This window comes from Cylas formicarius, unplaced genomic scaffold, assembly GCF_029955315.1.
Source record: "Cylas formicarius isolate icCylForm1 unplaced genomic scaffold, icCylForm1.1 PGA_scaffold_6__28_contigs__length_40554024, whole genome shotgun sequence".
Classification (NCBI taxonomy): Eukaryota; Metazoa; Arthropoda; class Insecta; order Coleoptera; family Brentidae; genus Cylas; species Cylas formicarius.
Window position 1 is genome coordinate 22710466 of NW_026844347.1, and position 21364 is coordinate 22731829.

The 21364-nt window shown below is 35.6% G+C and overlaps 1 protein-coding gene across 2 annotated transcripts in view; it reads right to left on the minus strand.

Annotated features, from left to right (window-relative positions):
• Positions 1 to 19445, minus strand: part of LOC132702933 (RNA-binding protein Musashi homolog Rbp6) — an 838217-nt gene extending 818772 nt beyond the window's left edge. For both annotated transcript variants that reach the window (XM_060671809.1, XM_060671808.1), the window contains exons 1-2: positions 19142 to 19445; positions 19009 to 19049 (exon numbers count right to left, since the gene is read on the minus strand). In XM_060671809.1, the coding sequence (XP_060527792.1) occupies positions 19009 to 19049; positions 19142 to 19206 (106 nt within the window). In that variant the 5' untranslated portion in view covers positions 19207 to 19445. The remainder of the gene's footprint in view (positions 1 to 19008; positions 19050 to 19141) is intronic.
• Between the last annotated feature and the right edge of the window lie 1919 nt (positions 19446 to 21364).

Below are 21364 nucleotides of genomic sequence, written 5' to 3' on the forward strand. Positions count from 1 at the left end.
GACTAGATTAGCAAGAGTGGTGTTTTCCCTCTAATTTTTTGTGTCCGTTGAGCCTTTTAATAAAACTGGTTGTCCGACATTCAGGCATTCTGTACGCTCGCTAGTTAAACTTGGGGCGGTGGCAGGTTTTCTTTTGTGTGAGTAATTTTATTTTTTGGTCACTAATTTGTGATTTCCCATTTTATTGGATCTATTTAGAGTTTGGAATGGGAATCTTCTTCAACGAGGGATTTTTAAAAAGAAAAGAAAAGAAGAAAAATCTTCGAATCGAGGTAAGTTAGTTTTGGAAGCATTTTGCCACCTAATCCGTGTTCCTCAATTTTTTCCGATTTTATTTTAGTTTTTTTTTCCTTGTTCCGTTTCCCGCTAATCTTCCGCGTGGTTTCTTCTTTCATTGGAATACCAGAGAGCTTTGCTAGAGTTGGTGTCTTGCAGTGTATACTGTCTCATGCGTACGTGTTTGGTTGTGGAATTTGCCCTGTCGAGTAGATGGCTTTCCTGACGGACATTGCTGGGTTGCTGGGGACTGTCCACGTGCTGGTGTTCACTGAGCCACCACTCCATCTTGTGGCTTGGTTACAGGGATAATACCAGACTGCGGGGTAGCGTTCAGGGGAGCTTGAGGTTTGGATAGCTTAAGTGCTATGCCCTCCTATAAGTGGCCTCTTCTCTTCAAGAACTGTATGCGGAACTTATATTCTTAATTTAAAGATATAATTCATAGTATGTTACATTCTTTTGCACCGCCAAAACTTGAAGGTGAGATTTGACGCACTCACCTCCAGGTAGAGACTTTTATATACCTTTTTGCTCAGTTTACACTATTTACTGTTGTAACCCTTGCCCAAGCAGGAAATTGTAGGAAATAACTTATTGTTCGTGATTCATTTGTTTATTTCCTTTTCGGATGAGAACTTTGTGTCAATAGGATTACTTTCCACCTTCCGGGACCGACCGAGGTGCCCTTCGCCGCCTTCCAACTTGGACTTCTATTTAGTAATGTGTTACATTATTAATTTTTCTTGTTAGTGAGCTATTTAATTAATTAATGCTTTTCTCTTTCACGACTCTGAGAATGAGAGGTAAGACTACATAGAACACATCACGCATATTGTTTGACTAAAGTAATAAGATACTTTAGTCTCTTGGTGCATTTTTTTTTCTCAATTATAAGCACCAAATGTGTTTTCTACCCCAAAAATTCGTCGGGACAAAAGGATTTTTCGTGGTAAATTGTAATAATTTCACAAACAACACCTTCATTCGATTCGAACACTTGAGGGCAACACTTGGAATCCACCCAATGATAACATTTCGGTGCTAAAAATCCGTGAATTCGACAGTTTTCGATTTAGCTATGGCCATTTTTCCATCGTTTTTCTTTTACAGGTGCAGCTACTTATAGGTTGATTGTGCATTTTGAAAAAAAAACACAATTTTCAGAGGACCCAACAATAAAATTCTCAGTTTGACAAATAAACAGACGCATTTATTTCGCACTCGACTTTAAAATCCCGCGAAACGTTTTACAGAGTGCTCTGCGGCGAAATAAAACTAAAAAAACGAAGAACGTTCAGAATATTCGAGCTAGAGAACGCTAGATGCGCGTATTAAATTACGAGAAATACAATACGCTTCCGCGCTGCATGCGAAAGTTAGTTGGGGTACCGCTTGCCATTTTCTCCATTTTATTATTTCGCGCGACTCGGAGATAGGCGGACATGGCTAATGACGCTTCTAGTCGGTTTATGTTACAGTTTTTTTTTTCGCGAAGTTGCATACGCCATGATATGTCAAGGGTGATTTGTGGAGAACTTGAGAACCTGCTCCGTCTATATGAATAAGTAAATACGACTTTTTGGACAAAAACCTACAACATTCAGGGTTGGAATAGAAAATAGAACAAAAAATCAAGCTTTTAAATTATTTTACTGTTTCGCCAAACATCTAGTTCTGCCACAGCCACAATATTATATTATACAACGTTTGATAAACATTATTTAACAAATATCCGAAGAGATTTATCAACATGAAGCGTACTATATTTTTCTAATTCAATTAGTTATTAGCGAGGTTATTAGATACATTTTTGTAAAATAGAATGAATACATTCACTGCGTGATGTGTGCCGTGACTATCAGAAGTGACAATCACAATACTATCGATGGCTAAAATCCACTGATCGCAAAATCGTGACTAAAATTCTGGAAATTCCCGAAGCCATTAGCGTCAGTGTTTAATAAAATGACACTGCGCACTCCTGTTCAGTGCATAATTGGGTATTTAAAAGCAGGAAGCGGGGAAAAATATTTGCCGTAGCAAAAAACGGAATTTGCAAAAATAACGGATAAACTGTCTCACTCACACCAACTGGAACTGTGAAGTTGTAACCTCCAACCTCCGGTACGCCTCAACCGTCTTCTCAATTTTGTTTAGGTGCTCAATTAATGGTTAGGATTCCTTTAAATCCATTACCAACTTTTTCGAACTTATAATAAAAAATATGATTCACAAGATCCACATCAGTTTTTATTAGATCGTATGAAACACGCACACACTATAAAATTCTGGGAAATGATATTAAAATTCTTGTATTAGTCTATATATTACAGCCGTAGCCTGGTTGTATTTAATCTAGTTTTTTAATGTTTTAGAATTTATTTTAAGACCACTTGACTTGAAGTGTTTGAGAGGTTTTGAAAATAAAACCAAAATATATTAAACTCTTAAGTCTTATTTCTAAATAGAGTGCAAAATTTTAGTTGACCAAAGATAGAGGCTTGTGAGAAGTATTGCTTGGAAGTGAAGACCCACAATACAGTTTCGATCAACTAAACTTTTCAAATATTGATATTTTTTGTGTTAAATTTTACGAGCATAATGCAAAACTGAAAAGTTACTAAATTGAAACATTTGTACGAGCCAACCTTTCCACACTTCCATATCACCTTCCTTTTCCTCGCCGATTCGTGTCTTGAACATGCGACATATTCAGAGAATTCTGCGGCCATTTTTTCAATTCTCTTGTAATTATTATATACCTACGAGATGTTGTGCGATGCCAAAAAGATCGCGAGTATTTGAAAATTCGAGTGTCATCTGGGTCCGTTCGACGTTTATCTGATCCTATAGGAAGGTGGCGAAAAAGACCTGGAGGCCAAAAGCAAAAAAATAATTTTAATTAAACTAACTGAAAATAAGTGAGATACAAAGAGAATCCAGAGTCAATTATAGCAATGTCTAAGCAAACTATCAAAATTTTTGTTCCTAGGATAGCACATTTCATGAAAAAGTAGGACTGCAAAAAGTGCGGTTTTCTAACTGTAATAACAACACATAATCCGCCAATGCGTCAAAAACTGGACTGTGGTAGTTTTTTTAGTCTTATATTTAGTGTTTTCTATTACGCTGCTACGAAGAAGGCGAAAACCCAGACCACTAATTAAGTTAAAAACACACTCCTAGCACCGCATTACAGTTACCTTAATCGAATTCGGAAAAGAAGGTTCTCTCTAACCAAACCTCTAAAGTCGAACACATTTACCCTAGAACTAAAAAGACAAACAAAACAAAGGTAACACCTCGGAGGATCGATTCTATTTCTAGGCGTCTTTGTCACTAACCGTTGGACAAACAGGCAAGGTATGCCACCGCAGAAATGGCTAGTTCCGTAATTTAATTTGGGTAACGATGTTAATCGAAAACTCAATATTGATTCTCGGCCGGCAGAGCAGAAGAAAAAAATAGGATCAAATTTACACGCAAATTCTTGTAAAAATAAATTATCTCCTAAACATTATTAAACTCAATAACTACATTTTAAAATACAACAAAAAGATGTTTATTTATTAATGCATTTGTTTTGCGAATATAATTCAGTGCGATTTTCTAACTTGGAATGAACTAACCAAAAAAAGTTTGTTTTTGCATTGGCATTTGAAATTGCGCTCTTTTTGATGTAAAAAAGTTTATACAGCGTGTTCCAAGTTTAAGATACGACGTCATCAGCATTTTTTTTTAAAATGGCAACTTTAATTTGTTAAAAGCCAAATCAAGCTACACGTGCGTATGCAAAATTTAAATTTTAATCTCTTTACATTTAAAACCTATTTAAAATTATCTAATTTAAAGAATGCATTAATCTAATTAAACTCAATTCAATTTTTATGCAGTTGAATAGAGGAACGCCAAAAGGTATCGGTTTATCATTATTATAAAAACAAGTTGTTAGCTGTTCCACTACTGTATTGATTGTTCGTGAATTTTCGAAAAATGGCACAAAAATGCCGGAGTTAACTGACACCGGCAAGATTGAAACATTAATGATGATTGGGTATGGAGAAAACAAAATGAAGTTATTTATTCAAAGAGATATATCCTGATTTGTAACCCATATTGCAAAATATCGTGAAGAAGATTGGAAGACTATACTTCTTCAGGTACTCGATCCGCTCGTGCATAAACAAATTCGTCGCTAAAGTGTCGTTTATAAACTTGTGTAATATACGATTAGACCGTATTTCAGAATTTAGAACCGATTTAATTCTCACACACCATACCGCTAAACTGCGGAATGAAACGTCTCCCCACAGCAGCAAAATAAATTATGACCTAAACAAAGCTTTGCTCGATTTGTTCGGCCATTAAAAAAAAAAAAAACAAAAAGCTAGTGGTCCGTAGGGCATGTGTGTATCGGAACGTCTCTTTTTTTTTCTAACATTGTGTTCTCGCTTTTTGTTAACAATAAACAATATACGACCGCGGGTAACAGCTAAAGCCGAGTTTTGGCGACTAGTCGATAGCCCTGCCCCCGTTAGATTTATTTATGTCGGCGAATCAATAAAACGTTTTTTCTATACGACCGAAGGGGTGGGATTAAACAACAAAAGACTCGACACAATCGTTATTGATCATGTATAGCACACACACACCGATTGCGAAAATCCATCATCCACATCCACAATACCCGCGTAACTTATTTACCGAACTGAAGATATAAACTATTTGCGCACCATGGGAAAAAAACGAAATCCTAAATCTTGCAAAAGGTCAGTATTGAATTGAAATTAAAGCTATAATTGTCCTACAGAAAATCATATGGAATGGTTTTGCATTATAAAATTTTAATTTCTCAACAAAACGAACCCTATAAAATATTTCGACTAATGATAACGATTAATCATTTAACAATAAAAGGAAGCCGCTGCATTCAGTCCATGTGTCCCACATTTTCCCTCTTCCTTTTGAAGACTTCTGTATAGACGACGAAGTACAGAACCTTATTTGTAGGGGGTTTAGAAAGCTTTTGAGGCTGAATAGTGCGGAGCTGGATCTCTTCTAATCCAAGCCTCCACGTGGCAATATCCTGTCAAGATTTCTACCAGGTCTCGTAGAGAGCGACCAAGGCCGAGGAGACCCCTCGATATTCCCTGTCGGATATTCCAGATATTCCGTTCTTTTTCTTATTAATGCAATTAATATTCTTTGCCCTGTCGTATCTGAGAAATACATCCCTTAAAAAGTACATAGAAACTGTTGGGCAGAGTGTGTACGTCATCGCCACACACTTCGCAATGGCATTGGTGCTTTAAGAAAAAGTGATCCCGATGAACGGCTTCTAAGGCCACTAAGGGCTTTAGAGAACGTGTCAAATTGAAATCAACGCTATCAGACATGCTACGGGTCGATAAATATCCATAAAATCGATTTACTGAAGAACTAGAGCTTATGAACTACAGTCATAGTGTCCTCTATTCGTAATGAAATTAACGAATAGGCAGGCACAACTAACATGGTATCAAAACGTGTTCGCGAAAATCAGGAGTAGAAACGAGTCGTTTTCTAGAGGCATTTCGCTTCTAGGTCTTTGGACAAAAATATGAACGCCCAATCCTACATTAATAACATGTTGCAACCTGTCGCGAGGCTCTACCTTCCTTTAAGTTTTCAGCAAGCCCATGCCATACTACATACCGCAGCAATTATAGTCTGTTCATAGATATAAGAAAGTGGCCAATTGCTTTCGAATGGGATTATCGAAGAGTGGTCATTAACATACAATGCAACAAAATTATTAACTTAAGTTCCGGAATTTAAATTCAGGTAAAATTGTGGTCCGTAATAAAAAAATAATAAATAATAATTGCATTGTATGTTAATGAACAGCCTTGGATAATCCCATTCAAAAGCCATTGGTCACTTTCTTATATCTATGAACAGACCATACCAGAAACTTCTAGTTAATGTTTTTCTTCATGAATGCCCTATCTTACTGCCTATTGAACGTCGAAGGCTTAGTTGCCACAACAATGGATGCACAAGATCTACATCATGATGTAAAAATATCCTGGAAAAAATTAAAGGAAAAAAGTGGCATGAAACCCAGGCCTATGATTAGACATTGTTCATTATATTTTGAAAATCCTTGTCTAATGCATAATGTTCTTGTCTACGGCTCAAGAAAAATACCTTCATTTATCTTCGCATCAGATATGGATGGAAATTGCTCGCCCAAATATTTGAAACACTGTCCATTTTGGTCTAGGGCTTTAACAAACTGCTTCATCAAGCCAAGTTTGATATGAAGAGAAAACAGTAAAACTTTTTTGAGGTCACCTAAGCTATCTCTTAATACATTTTTGCTACCAGGGCTAGGCTTTACCATTGTGCAACAAAACGCCTTTTTTAAACTACGCTTACATGAGACAATAAACAGGCGCCATTTTTCTTTTATATGCGGCACATTTCCTAATCTTGAAACTAAGTCAGAAATATTGTTGCAATACACTAGCGGTCCTTCCTGAGTAAAATATTGACATAACTATTTTTCGCGATCCCGGTAAAAGCTTGATGTGACGCCAGGTGCCAGTAAATACTTGTCGCGAAGCCTGGACGCTAGCAATTCGGATGCATAGCCTGGAAGGTGCAAATCTCTAACCAAATCATTTAATTCGCTCTGGTTAAATACTTCGGGCTCTCTGAAATCTGAGTCATCTGGGTAGGAATAAAATGCCTCTAATTCTGACGATATGACGTTTTATCTTTTGGGGCGGTAAGTATCGATACATCTGGGATTGGAATACACAATTTGTTTCTTATTTTTTTTGTTGAACCCTTAACACTACATCATATAACGATAACAATAAAAATAACAATCATCACTGTGATTCTTAGGCTCTCACCATACCATATGAACACCGAAACTTCAACATTTCTTCCTGCCTTTTTGCCAGTTTCTTAATGATTTAACGCAAGCGGTACAAAAGAAGATATAGTTTGCCTTCGCTTTACTACGAAATAACTACCACAGATATAACAAAAGTTATTTGGATTGTTCACGCAATGTCTTTATTCCATATTTATACTTTCTAGAACACTAGAAATACGCAACAACGAAGACAACAGCAGCCAACACAGTAGCACGAAGGCCACCAATGCAACCAAACTGCGCATAAGCAAGTTATAACGCTGTAGTGACGCTTCTGCGCTAACTCTATTGCTTTGCAGAAAAATCTAATATTATTCAGTGTTGCCAAATCACATTTTATACAAAATCAATTCATTTAAAGTTATGCCTAACATGGAACAAACATATTCATGTCATAGCTGTGCATATTAATACAATAACATTTTTAAGATATAGAGCGCTATAAAAAAAATGACGTGGTCGTTCGATCACTAAGTCGATTCCTGTATAAACCTCAGTTAACTTTAACACTCGCCGAGGTTCGTTCGTATTCAGACACAGCTTTGCCAGCTGGCAAAACGTGTGGATTTTTTTGTTATCCTCTCTCGCATTGGATTCAATCACGGCCTCTCACTGACAGGTTTAATGTCGTTTTTTATGGATCTTCACGGTCCGAATCGGCGTTTATTTAATTTGCAGTTGCGTTTGTAAACAACCCGGAGAGGATAATTGTTGAATAAATAAATAGACGAACGATCGGAAACGACGGGTTTCGTAATTCTCTCCGATAAATTTAGAATTCTTTTAGTATTTTAATTTAATTTACCTATTTTCCAGATAGAACGAAGGAGCTCTTGCGCGTGAAAACTTTTCACGTCAAGTAAACAAATCTTTTAGTAATAATTTAATTTAATTTTTATATAAACCACACCGACTTTGTAAAATATTACTTATATTAGTAAAATATTATTTTCGTATTGTATTTCGGTGGATAAATGACAATACTAGCAATAATGTATATATCCTACCGAGCAAAAATATGACATGGGACTCAGAAAGAGCAAATTTATAAAATAAAATAAATATGCGTAAATATATGACGTTTAATGCTAAAACGTGAAATATCGTCTTCCAGCACGAAACAAGCTAAGCTCGACAACTCGTTTTTTTTCAGCTTATCTAAACTTAAAGCATTTAGTCTGGAACAAATAAACTTTTAATCATGACCGAAGTTTGTCATTTTCTAGTGATCTTCTTTCCATCAAAATTAAATCTGTTAAAAATCGCTCTGGCGATACTGAAACTTCCAAAACTGTAACCTTTAAACATTTTAAAAAAATGGTTGCAGAAATCTCACAAAACCCGAAAAAAATTCAAAAATCTAAAATCGATACCCACCGTTGAAAAAGTAAATCGAACGTAATACGATATATTGAAGCGTTGAAATGTTATATGGAAAGGGTCGTAGCTGGATGAAGGAGGTAAAAAGAAGTGTTTTTGCTGCGCAAGTCTTAGTTAGCATGTTCGCTCCAAAATTTAACACAAAAAACGTCCATGAAAGTTTAGTTAGTACTAAAGCAACCAAGCTTTTAGTCTCACACAAAAAGGAACAAATTTTAGATTACACCTTCAAAGTAATCAGTTTAAATCAACCAAAGGCATTGATATTATTTGCAAAATACTTTGTTTCGATACCCCAGAAGAATACCATTTTTTACCTTTTTCCGTGCATTCCATTCAAATTCGAGAAGTATTTCAGCAGGATTAAACAAATAATTGCGAAATTACAAAAAAAAAACATGTTTGTTTCGATGGTAAACAAGTTTTCGTCAACCGCTGTATTAATAGCAGAGAAAATTCTATTTTTGCTGAAGCGAATATACAGAATATTCCTTTGTAATGATTAATAATTGGGATTTACATCGAAAAATATTTTGCAGTCAATCGCGCAAACAGGACTGCGTTAGAAAACATTTTTCAAATACAAAACGTTTGAGCGTTTCCATGTGACCATTACGGAAAATCCGGCTGCGATTCAAAACGACGGATCTACGCTTCATTAAGCTGGCAACAAAGGTACGAACAACGTAATAAAAAAAAGGTTAAACAATCCAGCGAAATTGTTATGACACTAGAACGCCTTTTTAAATTTTCTTGTGTACTGTTAATAGACTTAGTCAACCGCGTCTAGGTTTTAAAAACACCGATTTATACGTAGTAACATTTGACAGGAACCTTAAAACACTCGATAATGAAAACGCTAATTCTACTCTAATCAAAGCTAACGAAAGTATTTTCAGGTAAAGTCTGTTAATAGATATAAGAAAGTAACTAACTGATACGAATTAAGGAAAGACCCGGGCAAGCTAAGAATGAAATATGGCCGAACAGGTCCGTACTTTGCTTAGAATTTAATTATTTGGGGTTTTGTTAGGAAAGATGCTAAACAATATTTATTTATTTATGTATGTATTTATGTTTAAATCTAAAATAAAATTAAAATTTATTTTTATTACCTACTTAAATTACTTAAAAATATTCACATAATATATGGGTATCACTATCGCTATCATCGCCTCTTGTTCTACTTTCCAATTTTGTGGAGGGATGTTAAAAACTTCGGTTTCTATAAGTTTGAGGACATTGGAGTTAACACGGGGAAAAACATTGTTACGACGTATGGCACATTTCAGTGATGTTCGAATTTTCGTCAATGTGGCCGTTTCTTCAAAAGATGCCTGCTTGCTGGCACCACGTTCAATGAGAGTCAAATAAACATTGTTCATAACTTCCTTAGTCCCAATAGAATAGTGTTTTCTACATTGGGGCGGGAGCATCTCCTGAGATACACTAGGCTCGCACATATTTTGCATAATTCGCACACGATTCAACACACGCTGTATTACACACGAAATAAGAATGAATTCTAATAAACTTAAACTAAGTAGTATACCAAACCAAAAAATGTTAAACAAAGGTAGGTAAAAAATTATTTTCTATTACGGACAACAATTTTACCTTAATTTAAAGTCCGAAACTTTAGGAAATCACCTTGTTGCATTGTATGTTCATGACCACCCTTGGATGATCCTATTCAATAGCAATTAGTCACTTTCTTATATCTATGAACAGACCATAAACTTTTATGTCACATATTCGTCTAACACGTAGTGACGCCTAACCCAACCGACATAATTCGTAAATGTTACTTCATACAGAGAGCGGCGTAGTACAAAGGTGGTTGTAGTTGTTCAGGGATAATATAGTTCATCCTATTCATTAATAAAATATTACGTGTATAGTTACACAATAACTGCACTACAACTACAAGGAACATTAAAATATTCAAATAGGTATAATAGTGTATGTAAGAGTTATAAAAAATTAAGCAATAAGCTATTGCGTGTACATAAATTGCAAAAGCAAAGGAATTTTATGCTCTGAAAGGCGTGTAAGCTTTAAGGCATAGAGACTGTATACACAAAAATCAAATAGCTATTGGACATAACCAACGCCGATAATACAGGAACTTATGAAGCGCTATAAAAAAAATGTTGACTACACTATACATAGTTATGGTATGCACTTTCGACATAGGTATACTAAAATATTGGGGATTTGTTGTTATAAACGAATCACAGGTACGTAATTTGTTGACGATGGACGAAACTTTCAGATATTTGATTCCGAACTGTGCTAGGCTATAGCTAAATATTATGAAGAAGTTGTTGAAATTACGAATGTGTTGCATACTATACATACAAATAACCGACTGAGTGCATACTGCATAATTGGGTAATTTAGAGCAGAAGGCAAAAAAAGTTTTTGTTTAATACATAGAAAATTATTTCGTTTCGATGGGTTAATGGCAAATTAACACAGACTCCATTTAGCCTATCATCATAAACTCAAATGATCGAATTTTTTTAAAAACCGAGAAAACTTTAAAAACTTAAGAATATATATCCAATGTAAAATATGTACCGATTTATACACAACCAGTTCTGAACAAAAAATTCTCTACTTTGAATCTTGGGATGATCCCAACAATTCTGAAGAAACTTTAGAACTGAGAAAAGCGACTAAATGGGATAAATTCATTAATTAGTAAATGAAAACCAAGTTGCAATTGAATTCCAATTTTCAAAAATCAAGAAAATTAAGTTCCGTTTAACTGCTTTTTCTTAAATGCATATAGTTGTTAAATATATTTACAGTATTTAGGTACACCTTGCAATCGGGCAAAACATACACTTATTTTCCTTTGCTGGTTTCTAACGTAAACCACAGCAATCTTTCCATTGTTGTGCAAACACAATGCCGGTAGTCAAACAGCATAAACCGAGCGATTTTTCTATGAAATTTTTACCTCGCAACTGGGCCGCACACATTAACACTTGCGGTTTTGTTTATTATTACGCCAAGATTATAATTACTGTTGGCATAGATGTTGAGCAATGTGTACCTTATAATTTTTCTTTGTAGGCGTCGCGATATTATACTTTTAATAGTTTGTATTCTGTTGTGTTCCTGTACACAAAGTTAAGCTTTACATGTTTCTCGGTCTTAAGGGGAAAAAGAATAAACCAGGTGAAGAATGTTTGCAATCCTACAATAATACAATTCTGGACCCTAGATATAATGTCAAAGATTTTATGCAAGTTCTTACGTGATTAAATTAATAAAATAAAATAAAATATAAGGACGGTAAAAGTTGATGTGCCTCATGTATGTATTTAAATGAACACCCACAATCCAAGTATCACAGTTTAACTGCACACACTTGTCAGTTTTTTAGCATGCATCGAACAACGAATATTCAGAACAAATGTAAATATATGTCTTCATTGTTCGAACGGACTGGCTGATGTCATACCATTTTATGTCATTTTTCTTCAAAAATTTGATGGTATTTTGTGGGTGGTCTTTTTTTTGAGGCGATGTGCATCTGTAAATATTATTTTCTCGTAATTAGTTTGTCCTGGTAACGATATCGCAAACACCAACAAACTGACGTCAACTAACTGTGTCTCTTGATCTCCTTTTGAACGACACAACGACGACATAATATTTCTTTAGTGCGTCGCTTCGTAAGTATAAGAAAAAAATCTTTTTGACTAATACCGTTGAAAAATAACCTCCATTTTGGTAACGAATTTAAGACAACACACGACATTTTACCCGAAGTGATGTATAAATGTTCGAAAGCGGCTAATCAAAGTTACGGTCAATAAAATTTATCACCAGCGTTATAAACTGTTAAAAACGTGTTTATATTGTGCATTTTGCATTTTGAAATGTCGTATTTTTACGACACATTATGAAATAAAACGGAAAACGTGAGTTAAAAGACTTGAAACTATTTGTTTGAAACCACGGTGTTAATGCGCGGGTTGCGTATATTCCGTTCCGACTAATAAACCAGTTTTTTTATGCGCATTATTTGTATTAAAAGATTTTCTTTGTAACAATCGTGGTAAAGGATCTAAGTAACATCGCCCCCTCATGGTGTCGCGAAAAAGCCAAAATTCTACATAATATTAAAATGCGCTTGCCATTTATCAAATGCAAATGCAAAAAAAAATTCAACAGTTTTCACGCCACACCCCATGTTGTGGTTAGTAAAATTGCTTCCTATCCTCTTCTCCCATTATTGCGATCTTTATTGTGTAGGTGAAATAGTGGCGGCCCTTATTCCAATTACCTGTATTTTATCGTTCAATGCCTGGCGCTTTCACCAGATTTTTAATACCCATAATTTTTATTATTCTTGTACATTGTGTTAAGCTTTAGTTAGTTATAACTCAAAATTTTAGGTAAAGGCGTATAGCTAATAATTTACGTATTGTTCTTTTGAATTTGTTAATGATGCGAATAATGCGAATGAACTTAACCCAATACAAAGCTAAACATCCTATTTTACCGATTACCCATTTGCTCAATAACCAAGATTTTTCTTTAAACAAATAAAACAAATAGTCAATATCTCCCAAACTTTCCGAAAGTCGAATGAGGTTTTCGAGCTTAGCAGGGCAGTATATCACAGACCAAAAACAGGAAAGATATTAAATTATTTAATCAAATGGGAAAATAAGTTAGGTAAAAAATAAATAGAACACATTCTGAAAAACAAATACTACAAACAATTATGAAGCTGAAGTAGTCAAAAATAGTAGTTTATGTATCAAGACCCGCAAGCAAATTTCAAAGGCAAAGTCTTGGAAGCCTGCGAATCCAGTTAAACTTTCGCAATGAAAGACAAATAATAATTAAAAAAAACAAACAGTTAAAAATATTTGGCAAAGAAATATTTTATATGAAAAAAAACCGGCTATCTTTTGACTTTGTCTTAAACTTTCGGGGCAATTATATTAAAGGTACATTACATAACAACAAGAAATGAAATTTTTTCAAACTAGGCGTAAGCTGTGTGCTTAAATTCTTTGAGTTTGTGCACTATTTTTCCTACGACTGCAAAGCATATTTGAAAAAAAAATCTCAATTTTAAATTTTGTTTAAAAAAAAATTATAATCAAAAAAGAAAACATATGTTTACTCACTTCATATATAAAACACACTGCTTTTGGACATCAGTAAGTAGAATAGGTACTTAAATTTAATGAAAAAAAACTGTGACAAATTTACAAAGTACTTCAAGCACTAGTTCCAGCTTATGTTTTAAAAAACATATTATATTTACTTCCTAGTTTTAAGCAAAACGTGTATACTAATGCCAATAATTACATCTTTGTGATAGAAAATTTAGCAAATATGGCAGTCATGTAAATTATCTGGCTTATTAAATTTATTATACTAAAATTGTACCGGTTTGGCGCAAATAATATTATTTCATTAAAATGCTTTACCTTAACGAAGAAACTGTAACCAAAACGAAAATAATATTCTACAAAAATGAACTATATATAAGCACAACAACCGGAACGATTTGATCCACGCCACTTCTGCGCATCTCACGTCACTGGGCTCTTCTCTATTGAGACGACCGCATACGCATTTCTCGCATATCCTTGAATATTTTACTCCCCCATTACCAGTAACTGATAAGTAGTTGATGATATCTAAACTAATTCCCATTTATATAATATAAATCAGAATAAAAGTATACTGATAAGTACCTCGGTAATTATCAGAGAACAATTTGAAATTCGGACATTACATTTTGATATTTCTCTTCACTATACAATCCAAAATCGAAAAGAGCATAAAAACTTATACTAACCCCAATTCGACCGGAATCCAGATTTCTACTGACCCGTAAATATTTAAAACTTTATAATTTGGGTACCTAGGTACTAAGCAAATCGGGCAATGACGGGATGTCTAATTATTAACTATAACGTATTCCTTTTTTGGTCCATGTTGTTTTAACTTATAAAAATATTAGAATTAAGTAATATGAACATGAAAACATTTTTCAAACATTATTATTTGAGTAAAATTTTCCAATTTTGAAGGCCGGCTCCCAGTACAAATGGTACAGAATCTTACAACGTGTGGAATTACTATAGATACTCAAAAAATTAGTTGAGTGACAGGAATTGACAGTTCCAGCCGATTTCGACTGCAGTTGGAATAAAACTATTATATTTAGTGGTTTCACTATGCCATACTTAGACCGCAACCATATTTTATTCTCATTACGCTATTATCTCCCACTGGTCCTGGCCTACAATTAATTATGCATAGCAGTGACCTCGAGACTGACCTTTGTAGCCGATTTTATTTACAATTCAGATATTATATATGTATTAGGAACTGTCCAAATTGGTAAGATATTTACACTTAATTTCGGGTTCAAATTAGATTAACTTGCTTCAACTTCCATCCCACCAGTTCTTTCAGTGTCAATTTTCGGTTGTTATAAATGTTAGATTAGAGAAAACGTAGAATAAACCTTTATTTTAAGGCATATTTTGCTCTAGTAATTTGTTTAAAAATAGAAACTCAATTTTTTAGGAACCCTAGTAAGAAAATCAAGCCTGTACTGCTGTGGTGATCTGATACTAGTCTAGTTTATCTGAACTGTCGCTTCAAAAGCCCATCGATGAAAATTGTTTTGAGATGCGATTATGCAATTTATTTCACTATTTATAATAGACCATACTTCTATCAGCAAAATTAATTGATAGATACAGATAAACATAAGCTCCTGTTAAGAACTTAGGTTTGTTTAAACTTTATTTTAGAACCATTCGCGGGTGATTCGCACCTGCGCCTTGGAAACTTAATCACATGAAATTAATATTGCGCATGTGACAATAGCCCTAGAATAATCCGGAATCAGTTCTAAAATAAAACTAAATCTCACACCTTATACATTTCTGCTGGGGTAACTAGCTAAACTTAAAAGATTCTATAACAATTCTTTTTTGAAGAAACATGTTTTATCTGGTTTAGAAGAGAATAAGAAGTTCTTGTTTATCTTTCTGATTTGAAGAGAGCTACTGACGTCGTAGGTAAAGAATGACTGCCCGACAAACTTGATAAGCGCGAGATGAGTGGAAGAACAGAAAACGACTTTGCAAAGTAACGATATTTCGGTGGGTTCGAATTATGCTCTAGTTATCAGTGGCATGCCTCAAGGAAGCATATTCGGACCACTTCTATTTATAATTTCCTTTGACAGTAGTATGCGGGAGTTTCGTAGCCATTACGTAGCTGCATTTGAGGACTTTTTGCAGCGAAAATGCACTTGCTTTAAATGAATCGAAAACTGGAATGATGCTTTTTAGCGTGACAGATTTAAATAAGGGTGTTAAATTACTTAATAAAACTGTCAGTTGACGTTTTAAGTTATACAATGGGTACTCAGCTTTTGTTGTATTGCTATTATGTATATAGTCCAGCACGCCTGCCGTATGCCGTATGCCTGTGCTGTGATAACCGTGCGAGGGCTGGTGAGCGTTTCAGGGCGCAAAAAAGAATAGTGAGAACTATTCTGTTTAAACCATATACATACTCATCATGATTTGCTAAAATAAACTTAATAACGTTCCCATCTCTATTTATTTTAATTTTAATTATGCCTATAAAAAATAATACTAATACTAACTACCAATAATACAGATTACCCCGAATCCAGATACGTTCAATATGATTTAAAAAATATGATAAAAAAATACGAAGAAGTGTACTAAAAATAATTTAGTAAAGAATTCCGTCTATACTATAGAATACTAAGGATGGCCACTGAAATTACAACGAACCTCTTGCCCTGCAATACCTACCTATTTATTCATTTTTTTTATGTTTGTCAAAATTAAATTGTTTGTTATATTTTTATGCAAATATTTACTAAGATTGTGTAAATTCTTACAAATGACATTATGTTACACTTTGTAAAAACATTTGTCTATTATCTATTGAGGGGATCGGAGGTTGAATTGACAACAAACAATTTCATAATTTTTTGTTGGCTCTTTTTTATGGCGGCTGACGTAAATTATAACGAAAACTAAAATAAACAAAAAAAAATCATAACTCGCAAGGCATCATTTAGATCCGAAATGAGTTAAGGAGATCGCAACTCTGTCAGCAACGTCAAACTGGACCTCAGTATCACAGGCTTAAAAATGATACAAAAACTGTGAACGTTGAATGACTCCGTAAAAAAACCCGATACTTACTGGCAATGTTTAATTAGAAGGATAATTATAATGTGTATTGGCTATACGACTAAAGTCCACATAAACATGTAACCATAGAATATATCTTTCCCATAATTTTATGTAGTTGTGCGTTTTTTTTCTCTGATTTCGATGCACGTCAACCAATTAAACTAATTACACCGTATGTATAGGATCGACCAGAATGTACATGCAGAATACACCTCTGTAGATTAATTAATAACGCTACCACGTAGAATGGAGTAAACGTTTTATGACAACCAGATCCCCAAAACTATGTCAAAAGAAAATCATTTATCGATTTAGGTGTTAAAAAAAGTGGGTGAACACGTCTCCGCAGATGCCCGATAACGACAGCGAACGCTAACCGGGAATTTATGGTTTTTCGAGAGATAAAATGCGGTTGAGTATATTTCTTATGTTTGAGGGATGCGATAAGGAATTTTATCGCAAGGTGTATATAACGTTAAATTTATGGCATAAACGATAAAGCCTCTAAATATGTTTTATACGATATACCGCCAGGATTGTAAATATACGACTTATACGTGGGATTTTTGTTGAAGTTAATGGGAAATTCTTCCGATCGACAGGTGGCGAGTCATAGTTTACACGGAAGTCGAAATTGTAAAGTAGGTTCTATATACTATCCTTACTCTGCAGCGCCACTCTTCGAAAAATACTCCAGGCTAGTTACTTTTCGAGTTACAAGTTATTATCAAAAGTTTATTTATAGACCAACTTGCATATAATCATCCAAACAAAGTCGGAGCTTTCTTATAGTGTCCTTCTCAACACGCATGACGCAAAGGATAAAAACCGGGTAAAAATCATAACTTAAAACCTTAGCTTAAAACTTGAACTTTAGATTTTTACGCATACCGGCAAGATATCAAATAACAAACTTGTCATAATGTAATACTGCAAAGAATACATTGTTTTGATACTTTGATCACACTAGGAACAAATGAAATTATAATTTTGAATATTTCAAAATAATGCACAATATTGTATATAAAACACTGAATGCTTGAATGCTTTTTTTTTAAATCACAAACTATTTATTACAGGACATAATAATTACCCTAACTATACTTTTCCAATGATCTCAAATGTACCGTAAGTTTAATTGATCTCCGAGTATGGTGTAATTTCATCGTATGCGACTTTATTTATTGGATTTGTGTTAGTGATGACGACTAAATCTATCCTCGCTATCAGAAATTCAATCCATGCAATGCAATTTTTGTTATTAAATTAATGGTATCCAAAAAACTTTACAATGCATTTTTCAAATAAGATGTTATCAACAGCCTTGCGAAGAAGGTAAATGTGCGTCATTTATAGTAATCGTTTTGAAAGGGACAAGACATCTGGTACTGGGAGATCCGAAGTTTCAAGTCATGCGCAGCAAAGGGCGTTTTCAAATGGTTTAAAAGCAACACTAATTTTTCGCATATAATTCTGTCCTAAGGCGGGTTTAAAGGGCGAACAATTTAAATAAACGAAAACTGTTCATAACAGCTGATCCGCTGCGCGGTTGCCAAGTTGGGAGACAAATTTTCAGTGGCTATTTGAAATTGTAAGGTCAGAAAATTTGAAAGGATCGTATCGGTGGTAAGATATGCTAAAGAAACTAGCGCTAGCCTAGACGCGACGCGCGAAACCGAATTGGCAACGCCGGTCTGAAAGAACGTCCTAAAGTGGGCCAGCAACGTATCGAACAGGAAACGAAAAATCCGTTCCGGGTACCCGTGGCGCCATCTGCGGGGCGCCGGTCCGATCAAAAGGCCGCCCCTGAGGCGCGGTAGCGCGCAGGTCCGCTGCGGCAAACTTCAAAATTTTAAATGTCGACGCCGCCGGCATAAAACCGCGCGCGCCACCTTATTTCGCTTCCCGAGATCGTTTTATCGTCAACGTCAACCACGGGGCAACGCGTGAGATGACGGGGAAGAGGGAGTAGGTGGGAGAGGGGATGACGCGAAACACGTGCTTTTCAATGATAATCGGCGTGGTAAACAAATAATGGGCACGCGCTGCAATTACGTCCTAAACGCACGTTATGCAATGGATAAGGAGGCTAAAAGAATGGGTAAAAAATAGCAGGGTAGGGCGAGGGACACAATTCGAGAACCGGCACTGCACTACACTCTCCACAAGAATCGACAATCTTACCTGGACTCGTCTGCCAACTCAGTCCCCCGATAAACATTTTCCTGAAACAACAGTGAGACGCTTAGCGTAAGGGTGACGAACACGTGCGCGGTGATCGCCCCCCCCCCTTCCGCGGGGGCGGTTGAAAACTCACCCGGGATCGTTGGGCACCTCCGCGGGACTGCTGCCGGGCACCAGGTCTTGATTTTGGCCCTCCATAACACTCGTTCGATGCGACTGAATGCACTACTACTACACTAAAGGTAAATAATACACAGACCGGTCTCAGTCTCGTCCGTTATCGCGTGCTACGCTCCGATATCAACACGGTACTGGCGGAGACGGGGCCGAACGGTCGCGGCGCGCTCTCGGGCGCTTCCGCCGCCGTCGGGGGGCGTCGCGGTGCGCAGACGCGCGCACCTCGCCTCGGCGCCCGAGACGCGGCCCACCCGTGATTGGATGCAATCCGTGCAGTGCGACGTTGTGACGCAACGGGCCGCCGGAACATTCCCGGCAGACGATGTACGTTGATGCGGGAACACGTTGCCGCCTCTCCGATATTTTCCCTGCTAGAGACCAAGAGAATCAGTCAGCCTGACCGTCTCTTTGGAACTCCGGAATTTAACGGGGCCAAAAAGGTTTTACGAAATGCATGAATTAAATTAGTCAATTTTGTTAAAAAAATACTTCGTCAATATAAGGCAGATAACAAATTTCAACACAAAATTGGTTGCCACCTATTTCAAACAAAATATATGTTTCACCCCGATAGCTGGTGTTTTGGATGAGTTGGTTCAAATTAATTGCGTAACAGTGATATAGTCTCATGGAGAGGGACTTACCGCTTTGAAAGAAATTTAATTCCTATTCACAGTTCTTGCGTTGCATGCGCGAATTTTAACTAACGTGGTTTTTTAAGGGTTTTTGAGGAAAATTATGGTCGGTACCGAACCGTACAACCGTGCGCCCTAGAGCCCTCGTTCACACACCAAAAACAGTTCCTTTTCTCCTCCACACAATTGCTTGCGCAGGCCTGGTGGAGTCTTCACATTCTATTTTATTATATTTGTATACATATGGAAAGAAAATAATATAAAATGGAGACGCTAAACGACTAGTAGTGTAATAAAGTAAATAACCCAAAACAACTAAACAAACAATAAAAGCAGTCTATGAAAATTTTACATACTCCGAAAATGTGCATTGCATTTTCTAAATCATCAAACGGCAGAGGACATAATTTTGTGATCGACCTCCTTAACACCGAATCCTTTGTTTTAACAGTCGCTACTCTATTTACTCCTTCTCTGCCAGGGAAAACCTCAACGATTTGTCCCAGTTGCTACTGCAGTGATTGCCGGAAAGCATTTTTAATGATAACTAGGCGACACGCTTGTTTCTCGGTTAGAGAGTATGTCCAGAAATCCTTTCAATCAACATAGGTAGTGCAGTTAACGGTTCTAAAGATAAAAAATGACCAGGGGCCAGGGCGGCAGTATCATTAAGATCCGATGGATCTTCAGTTAAAAGGCGTGTGATTAAAACTGCCTTGATTTGACAAGTAACCGTAAGTAGCTCTTCATAAGTTAGAATTAGCCAGCCAATGGTTCTAAAAAGATGGTTTTGAAAACCAGATTCCCAAACACCACCTAAATTTGGGCTGTCGAATCTATTCGTAATAACTGTAGGTTTGCGGAGACGAAATTAGTACCATTGTCCATTAGTACATATCAGTTACATAGTTTCTACGTGACACGCGTCAGCAGTCAAATCACTCACTATTTCAATATGGACAGCTTACACCCAAACAAGTATATGTATGTATATGTAAGAAGAGCTCCTACTGACTTAGGTGGAAATCTAACGCATGGCATACATTTCTACAAACCGTGACGTATTTGTCTTCTAGCGAAAATAATCCATTATTGTTGACTTAGCAAACAATGTAAGGTTCATAAACCAGCATGTAAGTATTTTAAGTGAAAATATTGTATAATTAGATAAGTCAATCTATTTTCACGATCCAACAAAATTGGAAATTTCTTATCTTTAATAATGTATTTTTGTCCAAAAATAAACTTAATTTTTGCAAATTGCTTCCATAATTTTGTATTAATTTTAATTAACTTGGAAAAATATATTGATTGTTCATTTTTTATTAATGTTTCTGATTTCTTGGTAAGACAAAAATTCATCATATAGTTTCTCTTTATTTTGTATTTGTTTAACAATACTGAAATAAAATTTAAGTTTTGAGGTTGTGTTGTCAATAAACTAATAATTTTTATAGCTTTTTCCTCTTTCAGGAGATTCTTTTAGTTTCACTATGTATAGGCCAATGTTAATGTTAGGGGTATAAACCTTTTTGGCCCATGGA